The sequence below is a fragment of the Dendropsophus ebraccatus genome, chromosome 2 (genome assembly GCF_027789765.1).
Source record: "Dendropsophus ebraccatus isolate aDenEbr1 chromosome 2, aDenEbr1.pat, whole genome shotgun sequence".
Taxonomy (NCBI): Eukaryota; Metazoa; Chordata; class Amphibia; order Anura; family Hylidae; genus Dendropsophus; species Dendropsophus ebraccatus.
Window position 1 is genome coordinate 70,554,512 of NC_091455.1, and position 19,674 is coordinate 70,574,185.

A 19,674-nucleotide genomic window follows, 5' to 3' on the forward strand; every position below is an offset into this window, starting at 1 on the left:
CCTAAGGGCCCTATCACACGGAGTGATAATAGGCCATATCGTTGTAAGAGACAACGATCAGCCGATGAGCCGATCATCAGCTGATCGTTGCTTTAGGCCCAGTGAATAGCTGAGTGGACTGTCAGCTCAGACAGGCCGCTCTGAAGCTGCCGCTACGCCGGACCCAGGAAGAAGCAGACCGCAGGAGGAGCCATGGAGCGTGGATAGGTAATGTCTACTGTTTAAGCAAGGGCTGCAAGGACATCAGTAACAATGTTCTTGCTAAATGATTATCGTGGCGTGTAATAGGCCCAGTGAAGAGCGCCAATCTAGCAGATCGGAGCTCGTTTACGTTATTGGTCGGGCCCCCATCGTTCCATATAAATAGAGAATATGTATAGAGGAAAGACTGGGAATTTTTTTTTTTTTGTGCATGACTAACCACAAATGCCAGCAGTACCACCAAAAAAATCTGCTAGGACCAGAACTTACATTAAAAAAACCTAGCACACAGCTCAATGCCAAACAGAAGCATTGGCAATTTCACACACAAATCTGGAGAAAATTAAAATATTTTTCCTAGTAGTTGAATCTGTCATTTGTTATATCACTTCTTCCGCACAACAATTACGACTGTACCAGACAGAAACTTTTAAGGGTGTCGGATAAATTTTATAAGCACATGGGACAGATTATAAATAAATGTTAGATTTTTATTGTTATGATTATTATCCAATACAATTATACATTATAATCCTTCCACAGCTTTGTAGAGACTAGGAATTAGAGAGCATTTACAGAAACTAGCCACTACAATAATATCAGCTATGTTTATGGAAATGTTACTCCCAATTTACAAAGTGAGGCCATATAGCTACAATATTCTATCACTTTATGATCTGTGGAGTTCTCTGGGACCCCTACAATTCTAAGAATGATAGGGCAGCAGTGGTGGTTAAGAGCAGACATATGAGTAGGATTTTAGAGGTATCACTAAACCTAATGCTCCAAAGGGCTTTTTAACATTAATATATGCATATCTTTATTCTTTCCTAATATTTTATTGTCCCCTTCAGTGCTGAGGTAACCATTTTGCAGTTATGCAAAATAAACTTAAATGCCCAGGGGGTGTTTCCCTGCATAGCAAGATCCCAGGCAAGTCCAGCCCATGTACTTATAACCATTTTCTCTATGCCCACATTTACTTGATTGATAGCCACTCACATGCGCAGCAACACAGTCTAAAGAGGTGAGAATGATAGGACGACAATTAATGGTGGAAGGACTGTCAATCAAATGGTGGAAGGCAGCTAGAAGCAGGTGGCCATGGGCTTACCTATACCCCTAAAATCTTTACAGGTGCACTTTAGTGCTGTGTCCCCTTCACCATTTTTCCCTTTTTCAAATAAATGGGGCTGGCTGTATTTCTCTGGCCAGCTGGGTGACCAGGAGAACTGATGTGAAGGGCATAAGTAACCTAAAAACATTTTCAGCATGCTTATATACTGTAGTTATTATAAGAAGCATTGTTTTGATATAAAAGCGTAACTGTCATGTTTTTTTTTTATTGCAGAAATCAGTAGTATAAGCGATTTTAAGAAACTCTGTAATAGGTTTCATCAGCCAAAAAAGCCTCCTTCTGTACTCAAGAAGCAATCTCCCAGCCTCCCCCCCTGACTTCTTATCTGTGCATTATCAGGCAAACACGTCTTCATTACAGAGAAGCCAGTGAAGACGGGCTCTGCTCTCTCCATTCTATCCTTATGGAGGGGGGAGGGGCCGAGGGAGATGAGGGAGCAGGAAGAGGTGACATGAAGGTCAGCTGTTTGTAGACTGTCTGGGCACCTAAAACGCTAAATTCAGGTGTCAAAAAGGTCAGTGCTTATCTATGAACTTTCTGAGAGAAGATTGCAGGGTGTTGTGCTGTGCAGAAATCCTCCGTGCTCAGTCACTCCTAACAGCCCCTCCCCTCTCCATAGCCACATAATGGAGACAGAAATCCTGCTTCATCTGATGTGAGGGGGAAGGCTGGGAGATTGCTTTTTTACTACAGAAGGAAACTCTTTTGGTTTATAAAACCTATTACAGAGTTTCTTAAAATCGCTTGTACTGTTGATATTTAATGTTTTCAGAAAAATGACCCTAAAATGACAGTTACGCTTTAAATATTTCCTGTATAACAGAATAATAAATAGAAATGAGCAAACTTACACTAATTTTGGGTTCACAACCCAATCATTTGGCATTTGAATCCTACAGCCTAGAGAAGATGGATGCAGCCCTAGGGCTGCATGGAAAACAAATACAGCTGCGTGACTCAAATTCTCAGCAATCAGGTTCGCGTGAACTCGAACGTACTCATCTCTAATAACAAACTTTCAGCCACAGTTTAACATTTATACCAACATATCTGAATTGTAGCGTAAAACTGAATGGAAGTTTATGCATGTACCTTGAAAGTTACAATATGATGTAAATAAAATATAAAGCACATAAAACTGCAACCGTCTCACCAACAACGTTTCTGCCAAATGTATAAATTACCGAATATTACTATATAGCACTTACTTTTACATGCTTTTTTGTCTTTTTATTTATGTTCTTTATTTTTCTTATAGTTTAAACACATTTCATCTAAATTTAGTACCAATCAATAAATGTACAAAACTAATCATAATATTAGGATGCATATTCTAACACTATGGTTCTTGTTTACACAGTAAGCCCCAACATTTTGGTATTCACATTGAAATTCTTAATTGGTTAGACCATAAAAAAACAACAATTCACTATACACACATTACACTGTTTGTACATGATCATTTTTGTTTCTTGTTCAAAAATAAAAAGTAGGAGGAGTTGGAAGGGAAGAGATTGGGAAATTATATATGAACGTACTTTAGTTTCATCTATCTATGCTAAAATACATAAAAATCAATTATAAAAAATATATACAAATATAGTTATTAAATGGTACCTGTCACAAAGTGGGCTGGACCTGGCGTGGCATACATTCCATATGGCGCAGGAAGTTTGGGTACCTACGGGGAAGACCACCAAAGATATGTGAAGCACACAACCCTAATTGGATCAGAACGTGGGTAACGCGCAGCACCAAGTCGGTGTGATTGTCTCCATGAATACCCAAACTTCATGCGACAAATGGAATGCATGCCGCTCTGGGTTCTGCGTACTTAGTGACAGGTACTCTTTTACTTCTCTACTCTGCCCGGTCCTATGTAACACTTTGCTAAAAACAGGAAACAGACACATCTGCACCTTAACAGTGTAATGTAAACATAGCAATAGAGCATCACAAACCATTTAATTACCATCTAACTACAAGCTATGGTTTCTAGTTGTTGTTCTGCTTCAGCAGCCATTGCTGCGGCCTGTAATTGCTCAGTCTCACTCTGTATGGCACTGGTTGTCACTTGTTTACGTTGTTCGCTGTGCATATTATTTTCATGGCGCTTCAGATCTGATGCCTTGGCAAATGCTTTTGTGCATGAAGCACAAATAAATGGTTTTTCTCCACGGTGTCTTCTTTCATGATCTTTAAGATGAGATTTGTGTTTAAAAGCTTTATCACAATGGTGGCATGCAAATGGCCTCTCGTTACTATGCACCCTTTCATGCTTTTTAAGATCTGGGGCTCGGATAAAGGATTTGGCACACACTTCACAACTGTATGGCTTATAACCAGTATGTATTTTTAGGTGTTCTTTTAGGTGAGCCTGTGTAGTGAAAGCTTTGGCACACATTTCACATACAAACGGTCTATCGGCTGTGTGCAATTTCTCATGCTTTCGCAAACGAGCTTCATCAGTAAATGTTTTACCACATGCTTGACATGCAAACTGTTCCCTATGACCATACAGCAAATATTCAAATTTCATATCTCCTGTTGCTGTGGTCCAGGCTGGTGCTTGCTCATCTTTCACTTCATTAATGCTCTCATTAAAAGTCAGGGCTTGTGGGGTTTGTGGTACCAACTCTTTCGGTTCAGTTGTCTCCATTGTTTCAACTTCCTGACCATAGCAATTAACTTTGCGCACTTCTTCACTGCCTAACTCTTTGAGTATTGCTTCCTGAACTCGCAGTGTTGATGCAGGTAACTTTTCCTCTTCATGGACCTGAGCAGCGCCTTCAACCGTGTCATCTGAAGGACTATCATCATGATCTCCAATCTCTTCTACTTCATCATCTTGATTCTCATTAGGCTCTCCAACTTGACGACTTATTTTCAGGCTTGTTTCATAAGTATATTTATTTTTTGGAGATGAAGGATTGTCATCACTTGCAGAAACATCACGTTTCTGAGAGCATAGCTTATCCAAAAATCTGATGCCAAGTATCTGACCAGAAGACATCATCAAATTCACATCTTCCTTCTTCACAGCAATTTTTGATGTATACATATAGTTAAGAACCTCTTCAAATATATCAGACCGAAGAAAATCAATTTCAATGACAGACGAACTATCAACTTCGAGTTTCTTGAAAAGTTTCTTAAAGTATGTACTACAAGCTGCAAGTACACATCTATGTGCCCTAAACTTTACATCTTCAACAACAATGGCAATATCACAAAATTCACCTTCAAGTCGTTGCTCATTGAGAGTCTTTAAAAATACAGTCTTATGATCATCATCATTATATTTCAGTGTTTCAGACATGCTTATAAAAAAATCCTAAAAAAAAAAAAAAAAAAAAAAAAAAAGAACAAAAGTGACAGTCAACATATATAATTTCCTCTGTGTATCAACTTTATTTAATATGTCCAGTTTCCCATAAAAGTTAAAATTAAGCAATTTAGTACCAAAAAGAAGAAAAGTTTGAGTGTGATTAAAGCGGTGAGAGTCGAGCTCAACCTATACCAAGGGTCATTTGAGTGGTAAGTGGGCTTTTTTTTTTTTTTTTTTTTTTAACCAATGTGGTTTATGATTTTTGGGTTTTCGATTCATACTGTTAGGGTCTAATTTGGCCTGCTTATTTTTTAAGCTATGTTCACATTACACAATCATTGTATATGGTGAGAAATGCTCCTGCTATACATGACCCACAGATTTCTATGACTAGTCTATCGGCACGCGTTTGCAATGTCTGTAGAGAGCACGACACCTGCTTCGTTCGTGCGGCCATTTAAATGTTTCGCTATCAGCCACACATCTCATTTACACAGTGAGATGTGCGGCCAATAGTTATTACCTCCTATGAAGTAATGGATGGAACAGAACACGTGGTAATGCATTGACTTCCTTCTCCTTGCACACTGTCGGTTTGCTGTCAATTTTTATTTTTTGCTTTTTCAATTGATAATTTATTCTATCTGTATCTATCACATTCTTGGAAGATGCACTTTGTACACAGCAGCTGCAATATCTTTATGCTCTGTACTGAATGTTTATATATTTCTATTGTGTTACAGTGCTTGCTACTTATTTTTAGGAAATTGTTGAGGTCTTGGGATTAAGGGTGTCCCTCCTTCCCTTGATGGTTTCTATGGATTTTAATTGGTTTTAATTGTTTGTCCGATCTGTGTTTATACCCAATAAACATATTTCTATGTATGAGAGTGAATCATCTTTTTTCAGGTACACTTCTTCTTTTCTTTTTTGGGGGGGTTCCATACTTAAATCACCCTCTTTTCCCATTATCCCATTTCTGATCTCATGCGGTAAGTGCAAAAGACAGCAAAAGTACAAAATTGTTGATTTTGCTCATATCACATCCCTGAAAAAAAATGTAAGAAAAAGTGACACATACACAAGTGTGGTACCGATCAGATACAGAAAAAGTGAGCGCCGGACTCATCTCAGGAGCGTGCGCGCTGGGCTTCGGGAGCTGAAATCTCTGTCACCGGAACAGATCAAAAAGAGGGACCCGGCGCGATTAGGTAAGTATAGGGGGCTCTAGCGGGGGGTCGGGAGCCTGTCACTCCGGCATGGGGGGTGACAGGTCCTCTTTTAAACTCATCTGGGCATGTTGGTGGTCCGGAGATCCTACCTAGTAACGTATGGTAGGATATCTCGCCAGCATTCACACCTACCTGGGAGCATCAGTGTATAAGAAGATTTACTGCCAGCTGTGCCTAGTTTGGAGCTACGGATCACCTGTTTTAAAAAGTACTTTTTCAGTGCTGGGGGCATATAGGAGCTTATTCACAGATGAAATAGCGATTTTTGCATGATTGGTTTCCTTTTTAAAAAAGTATTAAAATAAGTTATATAAATTGGGTATCATCATAATTGTTCTGAATTGGAGAACACAGCTAACATCTCAGTTTTACCACGACAAATGGTGTAAAGATGAAGACAACTTCACTATGCAAATATATATAATTTATTTATTATTTTTGAATTTTTGCAGCATATTTTATGGAAAAATTCTGTGTGTCATTATAAAATACAATTGATGTTGCAAAAAATAAGACCTCATATGAGTCTGTAGGTAATAAAATGAAAGTTCTATGGCCTTTTAATAAAACAAAGGGGAAAAACCTCAGTCACTAAGGTGTTTAAGTAATTTTTGTTCTAAACTTAGAACCAAAAAAGTATATTCTTTAAACAACCTGCATTTTATTGATAATTCTCGCGTATTTTAAGGTTTTGTTCACAAATTGCTTATATGTAATTGGCTTATGTGTGTCTATTATGGGTTTATGCAGCGAAATTTTGCAATCGTGGTGATTGCGCAATTTCCGGCAAAATAGCATCAAAAATGCATAATTAACGCTAAAAATACCATATGTGAACATAGCCTTAAAGCGTAACTGTCATGTTTTTTTTTACTGCAGAAATCAGTAGTATAAGCGATTTTAAGAAACTCTGTAATAGGTTTCATCAGCAAAAAAAGCCTCCTTCTGTACTCAAGAAGCAATCTCCCAGCCTCCCCCCCTGACTTCTTATCTGTGCATTATCAGGCAAACACGTCTTCATTACAGAGAAGCCAGTGAGGACGGGTTCTGCTCTCTCCATTGTAAGCCTATGAAGGGGGGAGGGGCTGAGGGAGATGAGGGAGCAGGAAGAGGTGACATGAAGGTCAGCTGTTTGTAGACTGTCTGGGCACCTAAAACGCTAAATTCAGGTGTCAAAAAGGTCAGTGCTTATCTATGAACTTACTGAGAGAAGATTGCAGGGTGTTGTGCTTTGCAGGACTGCTCCGTGCTCAGTCACTCCTAACAGCCCCTCCCCTCTCCATAGCCACATAATGGAGACAGAAATCCTGCTTCTTCTGATGTGAGGGGGGAGGCTGGGAGATTGCTTTTTCAGTACAGAAGGAAACTCTTTTAGTACATAAAACCTATTACAGAGATTCTTAAAATCGCTTGTACTGTTGATATTTAATGTTTTCAGAAAAATGACCCTGAAATGACAGTTACGCTTTTAGGCTGGGTTCACACTATGTATATTTGAGGCTGTATTTGTGAGGCTGTATAGCAACCAAAACCAGGAGTGGATTGAAAACACAGAAAGGCTATGTTCACATAATGTTGTAATTGAGTGGATGGCCGTCATTTAATGGCAAATTTTTGCTGTTATTTTAAAACAACGGCTGTTATATTGAAATAATGGCAGTTATTTACCGTTATATGACGGCCATCCACTCAATTTCAACATTGTGTGAACAGAGCCTTTCTGTGTTTTCAATCCACTCCTGGTTTTGGTTGCTATGAGGACCTGACTTGAGGACCAAATACTGCCTGAAGTATACAGTGTGTGAACCCAGCCTAAGACTGTCTACTCAAGTTTCCACATAGAAAGTTTTAGTAAACTGGGCCAGTGTGTATCTCTCCAATTTTTTTTTTTCAATTTTGAAACAAAATTCATACCATGAACAAAGATGTCCTTCCTGGAGGCTGCCAATTCAAAGTATAAATTAACCTATATGAAATAAAGAGAAAGTATAATTAGTAATAATTTATATAAACATGATGAAGTATATATGCAAGACTGAAAATGTTTCCTAGTTTAATGGTGTGTTCACACCTACAGGATCTGCAGCAGATCTGCAGCAGATTTGATGCTGTGTTCAGTTATTTAAATTAAATCTGCTGCAGAAAATCAGCTGCAGATCCTGTAGGTGTGAACGCACCGTAAAGGTAGGTTTTGCTTATGAATAGAGTTGAGCAAACTTCAAGCCTATGGTTGTGTCAATGTTTTCCAGGGCTTCCTGGGGCTGCATCCAACTTCACCAGCAACCACTAATCAAATGTTACATGCTTGGGTTTTGACAAACCAGAGCATACTCAAAGTTTGCTTAAGGGTACAAACCCACACACTGTATATGCAGCAGATACACAACAAATATGCAGCAGATTTGGTGGTGCAGATTTGATGCTGTGTTCAGTTATTTAGATCTAATCTGCTGCGTATTTGCTGCGTATCGCAGCAGTAAATACGCTGCGTGGGTTTATACCCTAACACTACTTATGAAAAAGCTCCCACTGCTTAATTGCTCATTGTTATAAAAGTTCCATGTTCTTCTAAAACCTAGCAGCACTATATCCATATGGGCCCCAGGTGATTTCTCTTTGTCTGTAATCATGCCCCTCCAGCCATGACTGACATGCAAAGAACCTGCTGTAGAATGAAATTTGCACTGACCCAATGCTGTTCAATGAACTAAGCATACGCACTAGTTACCCTGATGCATAAGTAGAGAATCACAGTTTTTAAATGCCAGATCAAAGCTTCAAACTCACACTAAGGGTACAAACACACACGGCATATACGCTGCGTATTTACTGCTGCGATACACAGCAGATTAGATCTAAATAACTGAACACAGCATCAAATCTGCTGCGTATCTGCTGTGTGTTTGTACCCTAAGGAACAGCGCTGCACAACAGTGTCAATGTGTCATCTTTATATTATCTTCTAGACAGTTTTCAGATGGCAGAGAACCTACCAGGCAATTCTCCCAGCTTATTCTACTGGGGTGTCTGCAATAAGTTCTAGTATGTCTGCACACACTATTTTAAGTGTGCTTGTTGTTATAGCTTTTAAAACCTAAATCAACAGGAAATACTGTGGTACATTGGTTTAAGAGTAACTTGGTTTAAGAGCAATTTGGTTTAAGAGCTCACAGTTTTTCAAAATTGTGACTTGGTTTAAGAGCATTGCCTTGGTTTAAGAGCTCCTTGTACTGGGTGGGAGCGCGAGTGGGGAAGGGGCATGGTCTGCATAGTGGGATCTACAGCACTGTATTCTGACCCAGGAAGTCTCCCTCACAGACTTCCACTTCAGGCTGGGGCTCACATCTGCTGGACAGCTGTTTGACAGCTGCATCTGATTACTGTATTAGTGTGCACGGCGATCGGACCGTGCCCGCTAATACCTACGGTCCCGGGCTACACGCGGCACCCGGGACCGCCGCGGTTCAGAGCGGGGTCGCCGTGCAGCCCCGCTCTGAACGCCCTTACCGGCAATAGGGCGTACCTATACGCCCTTTGTAGTTAAGGGGTTAAAGCCCTAAGGCTATGTGGAAAACATGGATATAATCATTGGCTGTATCCATGTTTTCCAGACAACCTTAGAGCTTTATCTAAGTTCAGCTAATCAAATGCCGAACGTTCCGGTGGACTCGAACCTGGTTCACTCATCTCTATTAAAGAGGTGTCCAGGAAAAATCCACTTTTCCCCTATCCTGTGGATTGTGCAGGAGAGGGGTCTTACTTCCATACCAGGCCACCGCTATTGTACTATTAATAGAACCACGGGTACGGTACATGACCCACGGTTCTATTCATTCCTATGGAGTACGCCGGAAAAGCACTGTACTCGGCTCTTTCAATCAGCTTCATAGGAACAAATAGAGCCACGGGTCATGTCCCATCCCTGCAGCTCTATTCAAAATACAGAAATCGGATCCTGCCCGCAATCTAATATCTTTCCCCTATCCTGTCTATACCTCTTTAAACACACTTTCACCAGTGGTAAAAAAAAACAAAAACCCTTCTTAAAATCCACTATATTACAGAAATTCTATATGAGCGTTTACAAAGCTCAGGCCGGAGTGTGGAAACGAGGCGCGAGGACTCACCAGGAGACTATGGCAGGTGTGTGCTCAGCATTACTGCCCGGGATTGGAGCAGACACCCAGTAACCTCATCATTTTCGTGTTTATGAAAAGCTCACTAGTATATTGTAACGCTTTTATTTCTTTATTGTCATATTATAATATGGTTTATTAACACAGGACCATCCACGCGTCCATATCCTCCTCATAACGGAGCAGATCCGTGTACAGCCCTCCACACCATATAACGCGCCTCAGTGAGTGTACACACAGGCTCCGTGCACGGCTGCGGAGGTGAGCAGGCCGCACCATTGTGAGGAGGCGGCGCGGAGCCGTAACGTGAGGCGTCCTCGCACTCCGGGTCACTCTCCAGCACTGCTGCGCGCCCCTACCGATACAACAAGCACCCGCACATCCCCACACACGGGCGGGCGGGCGGCCGCCATCATGGCTGCAGCGCATGCTCACATCAGCAGCCCCTTGTGCGGAGCCCGTGCTCTCAGCCCGTGGTCCGTGCTGAACACACACCCCTCCCCTATTGCTGTCATATGACCACACAGACCTCTGATAGCAAGCCTGCTTCTCAATTCTAGGCTGTTGTACTACGCTACTGCTTAATTGGGATCTGCATCTCCATTCTGTATCTACAAACTGCTGCTGTTTTTTTTTCAGGTTTATGTCCTTACTATACATTATACTCCGCAGAATAAAAAAATCATTATTTTTGGGGTGTGGAACCAATTGTCTGTATATCAGTGATTTCTTATGGGAAAATTTGTTTTGGTTTAAGAGTAGATTTGGATTACAAGCACGGTCCCGGAACGAAATATGCTCATAATCCAAAGCACCACTATAGCTTTGTTTTACAACAGGATAACAAAAAATAAACTTATACTGCAAACTTGCTTTATTTCACATATACTGTTGATCGGAATGACGCTGATCCCGGCTCGGCAATCCATTCAGATGGTCTGCAGCAGACCATTATAATAGAGCACCGATCTGATGGATCGGTGCTCTGTTATATACACAGCATAGATCCCAATGGGAGATCAGTACTGTGTATATAGAAGTCCCCCAGGTGGTTTCTTATTACTGTATGTGAAAACAAAAAAAAATGTTTAAGCATGGGAAGAGCGATTTTAAGGAACGTTTATTTTCTGTAAAAGGTTTTATTTTTTTCAGAGCCATCAATTAATATAAAAGTTATTCATATCGTTTTAATCATAGCGACTTGAGGAACATATGTCAGTTTTTCCATAGGACACACTGTAAAAACAAAGCCCCCCCCCAAAGAAAAATTATTGCATTTTTTTTTCAATTTCACTGCGTATGTAATTTTTTTCTGGTTTAGCAGCATATTTTATGCAAAAATTGAGCCTGTCATTGCAAAGTACAATTAGTGATGCAAAAAATAAGGGTTTATGTGGGTCCGTAGGTGTAAAAATGCAACTGCTATGGCCTTATATACAAAAGGAGGAGAAAACGAAAACGCAAAAATGAAAATTAGCCCAGTCCTTAAGGGGTTAAAGGGAACCGGTCACCGGAGGAGAGAGGGAAGAGCCCGCCCGACCCCTGGTGGATCCCCGGATACTTACCTCATCCTGCAATTCCTGTCGCAGAGAATTCGCCGCCCAAAATTCTGCGCGCGCTATGTAAACGAGTAGAGAGGAGTCCGACGTCCATAGGAAATCACTGCTCCAGTGATTTCCTATGTATGTCGGACTCATTTCTTCTTGCAGGATGAGGTAAGTATCCGGGGCTCCACCAGGGGTTGGGTGGACTCTTCCCTCTGTCCTCCGGTGCCCTTTAAATGGAATGTCATATACAATTTACATTCGAAACTGCTGACACCTTTGTCAAATAAACATAATATCCGCCATATATCCATTTGTGCTTCTAGAACGTAGAAAAATTGTTTATTAGATCGTAGTCAAAGAGGATTTTCTCAGCTCCTGAAGTGCAGCAAGCTGTAACACCTCCTTACACCCCCTCCCATTCCTGACCCAATTGGGACTCAGCTTCCAGGTGTCAATTAACCAAAGAGGCAGGTGGGCAAAAAACATTCCAGCTTGCAAGGTTTAGGTTTGCAAGAATCTGAACAATCTTCAGTTGAATCCAGCTGCCTAAAGAATGTGGATGCAGCCCCAGAACTGTCTGGAAAACATGGATAGCAGTCTTCGGGCTGCATCTAATTTCTCCAGGCAGAACAATTCAAATGCCAATCGTTCAGGTTCTTGCGAATCCTAACTTTTGGCAAGTTCGTTCTCTACTAACAGTTTCAGAAGTTTGAAACATGAATTGCAGCTGGTGGTTTCCCTTTAAATGCATCATTTGTTAAAGAGTAGAGATGAGCGAACCTCGAGCATGCTCGAGTCCATCCGAACCCGAACATTCGGCATTTGATTAGCGGTGGCTGCTGAACTTGATTAACCCCTTAAGGACAGAGCCAATTTCGATTTTTGCGTTTTCGTTTTTTCCTCCTTGTGCATAAAAGGCCATAGCAGTTGCATTTTTCCACCTAGAAACCCACATGAGCCCTTATTTTTTGTGTCACTAATTGTACTCTGCAATGACAGGCTGAATTTTTGCATAAAGTACACTGTGAAACCAGAAAAAAAATTCAAAGTGTGGTGAAATTGAAAAAAAAAAAAAAGGAATTTGTTTATTTGGGGGAAATGTGTTTTTACGCCATTCGCCCTGGGGTAAAACTGACTTGTTATGCACGTTCCTCAAGTCGTTACGATTAAAACGATATGTAACATGTATAACTTATATTGTATCTGATGGCCTGTAAAAAATTCAAACCATTGTCAACAAATATACGTCACTTAAAACGGCTCCATTCCCAGGCTTATAGCGCTTTTATCCTTTGGTCTATGGGGCTGTGTGAGGTGTCATTCTTTGCGCCATGATGTGTTCTTTCTATCGGTACCTTGATTGCGCATATACAACTTTTTGATCGCTTTTTATTACAATTTTTCTGGATTTGATGCGACCAAAAATGCGCAATTTTGCACTTTGGGATTTTTTTTCGCTTACGCCGTTTACCGTACGAGATCAGGAATGTGATTAATTAATAGCTCGGGCGATTACGCACGCGGCGATAGCAAACATGTTTGTTTATTTATTTACTTTTATTTATAACCTGGGAAAAGGGGGGTGAATCAGACTTTTATTAGGGGAGGGGGCTTTTTATTCACAACAACACTTTTCTTATTTTTTTTACACATATACTAGAAGCCCCCCTAGGGGACTTCTAGTATATACACTTTGATCTCTCATTGAGATCTCTGCAGCATAGATATGCTGCAGAGATCCATGAGATCGGCACTCGTTTGCTGCAGCCGGAAACAAACGAGTGCTGAGCCGGGGACGGCGCCAACTTGGAGCGGTCCCCGGCCGGCTTCAGAAACGGAGATCGCTTCTCCGGGATAACATCCCGGAGAAGCGCTCTCCGCCACTAGACACCAGGGAGATGCTGGACAGCTGTTTGACAGCTGCATCTGATTACTGTATTAGTGTGCACGGCGATCGGACCGTGCCCGCTAATACCTACGGTCCCGGGCTACACGCGGCACCCGGGACCGCCGCGGTTCAGAGCGGGGTCGCCGTGCAGCCCCGCTCTGAACGCCCTTACCGGCAATAGGGCGTACCTATACGCCCTTTGTCGTTAAGGGGTTAAAGCCCTAAGGCTATGTGGAAAACATGGATATAATCATTGGCTGTATCCATGTTTTCCAGACAACCTTAGAGCTTTATCTAAGTTCAGCTAATCAAATGCCGAACGTTCCGGTGGACTCGAACCTGGTTCGCTCATCTCTATTAAAGAGGTGTCCAGGAAAAATCCACTTTTCCCCTATCCTGTGGATTGTGCAGGAGAGGGGTCTTACTTCCATACCAGGCCACCGCTATTGTACTATTAATAGAACCACGGGTACGGTACATGACCCACGGTTCTATTCATTCCTATGGAGTACGCCGGAAAAGCACTGTACTCGGCTCTTTCAATCAGCTTCATAGGAACAAATAGAGCCACGGGTCATGTCCCATCCCTGCAGCTCTATTCAAAATACAGAAATCGGATCCTGCCCGCAATCTAATATCTTTCCCCTATCCTGTCTATACCTCTTTAAACACACTTTCACCAGTGGTAAAAAAAAACAAAAACCCTTCTTAAAATCCACTATATTACAGAAATTCTATATGAGCGTTTACAAAGCTCAGGCCGGAGTGTGGAAACGAGGCGCGAGGACTCACCAGGAGACTATGGCAGGTGTGTGCTCAGCATTACTGCCCGGGATTGGAGCAGACACCCAGTAACCTCATCATTTTCGTGTTTATGAAAAGCTCACTAGTATATTGTAACGCTTTTATTTCTTTATTGTCATATTATAATATGGTTTATTAACACAGGACCATCCACGCGTCCATATCCTCCTCATAACGGAGCAGATCCGTGTACAGCCCTCCACACCATATAACGCGCCTCAGTGAGTGTACACACAGGCTCCGTGCACGGCTGCGGAGGTGAGCAGGCCGCACCATTGTGAGGAGGCGGCGCGGAGCCGTAACGTGAGGCGTCCTCGCACTCCGGGTCACTCTCCAGCACTGCTGCGCGCCCCTACCGATACAACAAGCACCCGCGCTTCCCCACACACGGGCGGGCGGCCGCCATCATGGCTGCAGCGCATGCTCACATCAGCAGCCCCTTGTGCGGAGCCCGTGCTCTCAGCCCTGCCGTTAGTTGAGTTCCTCACGGTAACGTAAAGCAGTACACAGGATTATGAGCTCTGATGACAGCCGCTTCTAATGAGCGGGAAAACACCGGGAGCGCGCACAGCCACCCGAGCTCGGTCCGCGGCGCAGCCGGCTTCCGCCGATTGGCGCTTTTGCGCGGCGGGGGCGCTTACCTTATGGCCGGCCGTTAGCCGCTCTATGACGGGGGAACTACAGCGGGCAGGGTACGTGAGCTGTGCACGTCTTTGTGAGGCTCCTGTGCATGCGCCGTGAGGAGAGGGCGCGCCGCGCAGGCACAGGACGGCCCAGCACCGGGGCGGGGGCGCCATTCACGCCTCTCACACTGAGTAACATGGCGGATATAACAGAGGGCTGTGTATATGTGCAGTGCTTATTCACGTTACATCAAATGCCTAGTGCCGCCCGCTGCATGGATTTCGGCGACATCAACTATCAGGGGCGAGCTCACACGACAGCGCAAGTGGGCGGGGCGCCCGCAGTCAGGTGCGCACAATGGAGCGGGGACGGTAGACGCGGGCTCCCGCGGGAAGTCAGCGCAGCGCGAGCAGCTCCGTGCCTGACCTCGTGCGGTGTGTGAGGTAGCGGCGGCGGCGGGCGGCTGTGGTCTCCAGCCTCAGTGATGAGGAAAGTGCTGCGGGCACAGGGATGTGGGAGCCCTCGTGTGGCTGCGGAGGGGACAGCCGCCATGGCTGCTGTGTGCTGTAGCCGTCAGATCATGGGAGTTCACAGGCAGGGCAGGGGGATGGGATTATCTGACCAACCGGCCTGTTTGGAGAAGGCTGATAACCTGGATAAACAGAGGCTAGCTCCATAGTGCCTTGGAGGATAACCAGACTAGCTTCGCACTGTCTCATATGCTGTATGTAGTCTCTTCCTAGTTGTCCTTTGACTGACAAGCTGAACCAAACAGACCTGCAGCAACAGATCAATACCGAACTCAGGGGACCCCACTGAACTTATCGAGGTCTGTCAGGTTTCTGTTGGTGTTTATTTTGCAGAAAAGCTGCAGTTCTTTTCCCCTCAAAGGGGAACTCCGGATAAGAAAAACTTGTTTTCTATTAAAAGTACATTAAAAGTTAAATATATATGTCTATACAATGTATTACTGTATCTGTACGGTTCTACCACACTTGTAGCTGATAGAAATCCAGGAAGTGAAGAAAAATGGCCTCTGTGCCAATCCACATCTCCTGCTCCTTCTGCTCTCCCCCCTTAGGAGACAAATCTTCCATGCCTCTGTCTCACATTGTGAGTGTTTGCTGATGATGCAGACAGGTGGCAGGGCGTGATATTCCAGGAGGCTTGGCTGAAACCCCCAATCCCCTTAGTGATCCACCATCTCTGACCGGCCAGGAGCAGGTGTTGCACTGATTTCTCAGATTGTGCAGAAGTGTGTAGGGAAATTAGGGCTGTGTTCACACATGTTGGCGTGTCATTGCAGTACTGCAGCGTATTCACAAAAATGATGCAGTTATGGTGCGTTTACACGTATCGATTATCGTGCGAATTTGCGCGATAACGATCGAATTTGAACGATAATCGTACGTGTAAACGCAGCGAACGATCAAACGACGAACGAGACCTCGTTAGCAATAAATTCGCCGATCGTTCCGTGTAAACAGTCGTCGCACGATAGTCCAGCATGTGGCCCGTGGCTCTATTCATTCCAATGGAGCCAACGCTCCTCTGGCATACTTGGTTCTTTCCGTCTCCATAAAGATGAATAGAGCCGCAGGATGCTTGCAGGACCCGCGGCTCTATCCATAAGAGACAGCGGGACCCGTTACAGAGATCGGCATTGGGTACAGAGGTCAGACCCTTTTTTTTTCATTTTGGGTGGTTCTGTGTTTACGCTGTTCGCACTACGGTAAAACTGACGTTATCAATGTTCCTCATGTCAGTACAATTACAACAATATGCCAGTTGTAAAACTTTTATTTGATGGCTTTTAAAAAACACTCTAAATGTTCTTAAAATTGCTCTATTACCATCCCCATAACACATTTATTTTTTGGTCTATGGGGGCTGTATGAGGTGTAATTTTCTGCACCATGATCTGTACTTGCTATTTGTACCAAGCTTGTGTATATGCAACTTTTTGATCATTTATTACAATTTTTTTGTACTGCCAAAGGGCAATTTTGCACTCGAGCATTTTGTTGTGCTTATGCTGTTTACTGTGTAAGATCAGGAATGTGATAATTTACCATATTTTCCGGCGTATAAGATTGACTTTTTAACCCGGAAAAATCTTTTCAGAAGTCGGGGGTCGTCTTATAAGCCGGGTATGGTTGCCCCATACAGTGGGGGGGTTAAAAAATGGCCTGCATCCCCACCGTATGGGGCGACCATTTAAATAAAACAAACAGTTAACTCACCTGGGCCCGTTCCTGGCCACCACTTGTCGTCTTCTCCGCTTCTGTTCCCAACGCAGCCAGTTTGACGTACACTGACTGCGCCGGGGATGCCCGAAGCTCAGCCGAGCGTCTAATTGGAGACACTCGGCTGCTCGGGAGAGCTTCAGAAGAATGACAGAGGCTTCGGGTACTTCCAGAGCCTCCTGAAGCCTCTGTCATTCTTCCGAAGCTCTCCCGAGCAGCCGAGCGTCTCCAATTAGACGCTTGGCTGCTCGGGAGAGCTTCGGTTATCCCTGGCACAGTCAGTGTACGTCACACTGGCTGTGCCGGGAACGTGAGCAGAGAAGAAGACGTGCAGAGGCCGGGAACGGGCCCAGGTGAGTTAACTGTTTGTTGTTTAATTAATTTAGCTGCAGGGCTGCGGTCAGGCAGGGGTTAACATTTTCCGTCGTATAAGGTTAACCCCTGACAATCCCTTTAAAAGTCAGGAGTCGTCTTATAAGCCGGAAAATACGGTAATAGTTTGGGCAATTGCACCTAACTATACCAAACATTTTTATTTTTCTATTTATAAGACGGGGGTAATATTATTGAAAAGACTTTTTTTTTTTACTTTAAGCTTTACTTGGGGAAATATTCTACAGTTAATGGTTTATATAATGTGTGTGTGTGTGTAAATATAAACATGACTTTGAATCTATTTTTTTTTTCCAATCTTTATTTATAATTTTAAATAGAAAAGAAGATTCATGTTTAAAATCATATAGGATCAAGAACAGTACTTTTGAACTATTCCAAACAGAGGGATATATCCAGGAAGATTACATCTACACCAAATTTCAAGAGGGGGTATCCCCGAGAATGCTTCCAGGGTATCTAATGCTCGACATTGAATCTATTATTCTGCTTATTGATTCTAAGGGCTGCTGGAGCCCATAGAAATCGATCAACGAGCTGGTATCCACGTCGCTAAGTCCTGGCTTGCTAGGTAACTGATCAGGCTTTCCTGATCGCATTAGGGAAAGCCTGATCACTGCCACTGCACCACCTGTGATGCGTTTTAAGAACATTTAGGTGCAGTTTTCAATTTTGACAGCTACATTTAAGTGTCTAATTAGTGGGTGTGGCAATTGGCCCACGCCCACTAATAGCCCTGGGCCCTGGCTGCTGATACCAGCTGGAGCGGTGGGATACAGAGCGGGGTCATGGCATGACTCTTCTCTCAATCCCCTTAGCAGACTGGAGTGCCTACACAACATATTTTAAAGTTAGGATCACCCTACATTGATTGTTTTAACCCTTTCAGGACCAAGGCAAATTTTATGAATATGACCTGTGTCACTTTATTCATCAATAACTTGGGAATGCTTTTACCAATTCTTCTGATTCCAAGATTGTTTTTTTGTTACATATTCTACTTTGTTAGTGGTAAATTTGAGTTGATAGCTTTAGAATTTTTTTGTGAATAACTCCAAAATGTTGTTAAAAATGTAAAAAAAGCGCATTCTCTACATTTGAAAGTCTCTGCAATAAGCAAAATAGTAATACTACATTCATTATTTATTAATTCATATCTATAACATGTCTACTTTATTTTAAAAGCATTTGGTGAACATGCTTTTACTTTTTTGTGATGTTAGAGGCCGTAAATGTTTAGTAGCAATTTTCAAAATGTTCGTGAAAATTTCAGACTCAGAAATTCTTTAGGCACCAGTTCAGTTTTGGAGTATATTTTAGAGGCCTGTATACTAAAACCCCCCACAATTCAACCCATTTTGAAATCTTCACTCTTTCAAGTATTTAAATTTACATTCATTCAGTTATTTAACCCTTTCTGCATTTCACAGGAATAACTGCAAAGTAAGAGTGAAAAGTTTAAATTTGCATTTTCTTTCCAGAGATTCCAATGTAATCCTATGTGTTTTTTACAAAACCAATTACCGTTACTGATCCACCAAAGCCAGCAATTGCCGATGCTGGACCCCAGTGGCAGTTACACTAAACTGTCAGATATCAGCTGAAAGTTTAGTTGCAGCTTCCGGTCACTGTTTGTCTAAACAGTGAGCATCTGAAGCAGGTCAGTAAATTTAGTGACTTTTGCTTGAAAGGGTTAATGTGTGCATTTTATACTGTTGAGGGGGGTACAAACATGTTAAATCGACTCTGTAACCACAATCTGCCCCCTCCCCCCCCCCCCCTAACCACTTGCACCTACAGATAGCTGCTTTTAATCCAAGATCTACCCTGGGGACCATTCGGCTGGTGATGCAGTTATTGTCCTAAAAAACAACTTTTAAACTTGCAGCCCTGTGTTAAATAGCCTTAATGATCCAGCCCATGTGCCGTGCTGACACAGCTGACTTATAAGAGACAATCTGCCTGGAGCATTCCTAATGATGGGGAGGAGGGACAGAGAGGTTGTGCCAGCCTAATGCATACACAATCTAGGCCACGGCAGTTTGACTCAGGGCTGCAAGTTTAAAAGTTGTTTTTTGGGACAATAACTGCATCTCCTGCCGAACGGACGCCAGAACAGATCTTGGAGTAAAAGCAG

General features: G+C 42.8%; 1 protein-coding gene across 2 annotated transcripts; it reads right to left on the reverse strand.

The window, feature by feature from the left end:
• Positions 1–2,069: 2,069 nt before the first annotated feature.
• Positions 2,070–15,392, reverse strand: ZBTB14 (zinc finger and BTB domain containing 14). 2 transcript variants are annotated; one of them, XM_069960091.1, is made up of 3 exons: positions 15,325–15,392; positions 7,814–7,865; positions 2,070–4,673 (listed from the first exon to the last, which is right to left on the reverse strand). In XM_069960091.1, the coding sequence occupies exons 2-3, from the start codon at positions 7,814–7,816 to the stop codon at positions 3,315–3,317; spliced, it is 1,362 nt and encodes a 453-aa protein (XP_069816192.1). In that variant the 5' UTR covers positions 7,817–7,865; positions 15,325–15,392; the 3' UTR covers positions 2,070–3,314. The 2 variants fall into 2 exon arrangements, with proteins under 2 accessions (XP_069816192.1, XP_069816190.1); XM_069960089.1 differs by lacking the exon at positions 15,325–15,392 and adding an exon at positions 14,916–15,241.
• Between the last annotated feature and the right edge of the window lie 4,282 nt (positions 15,393–19,674).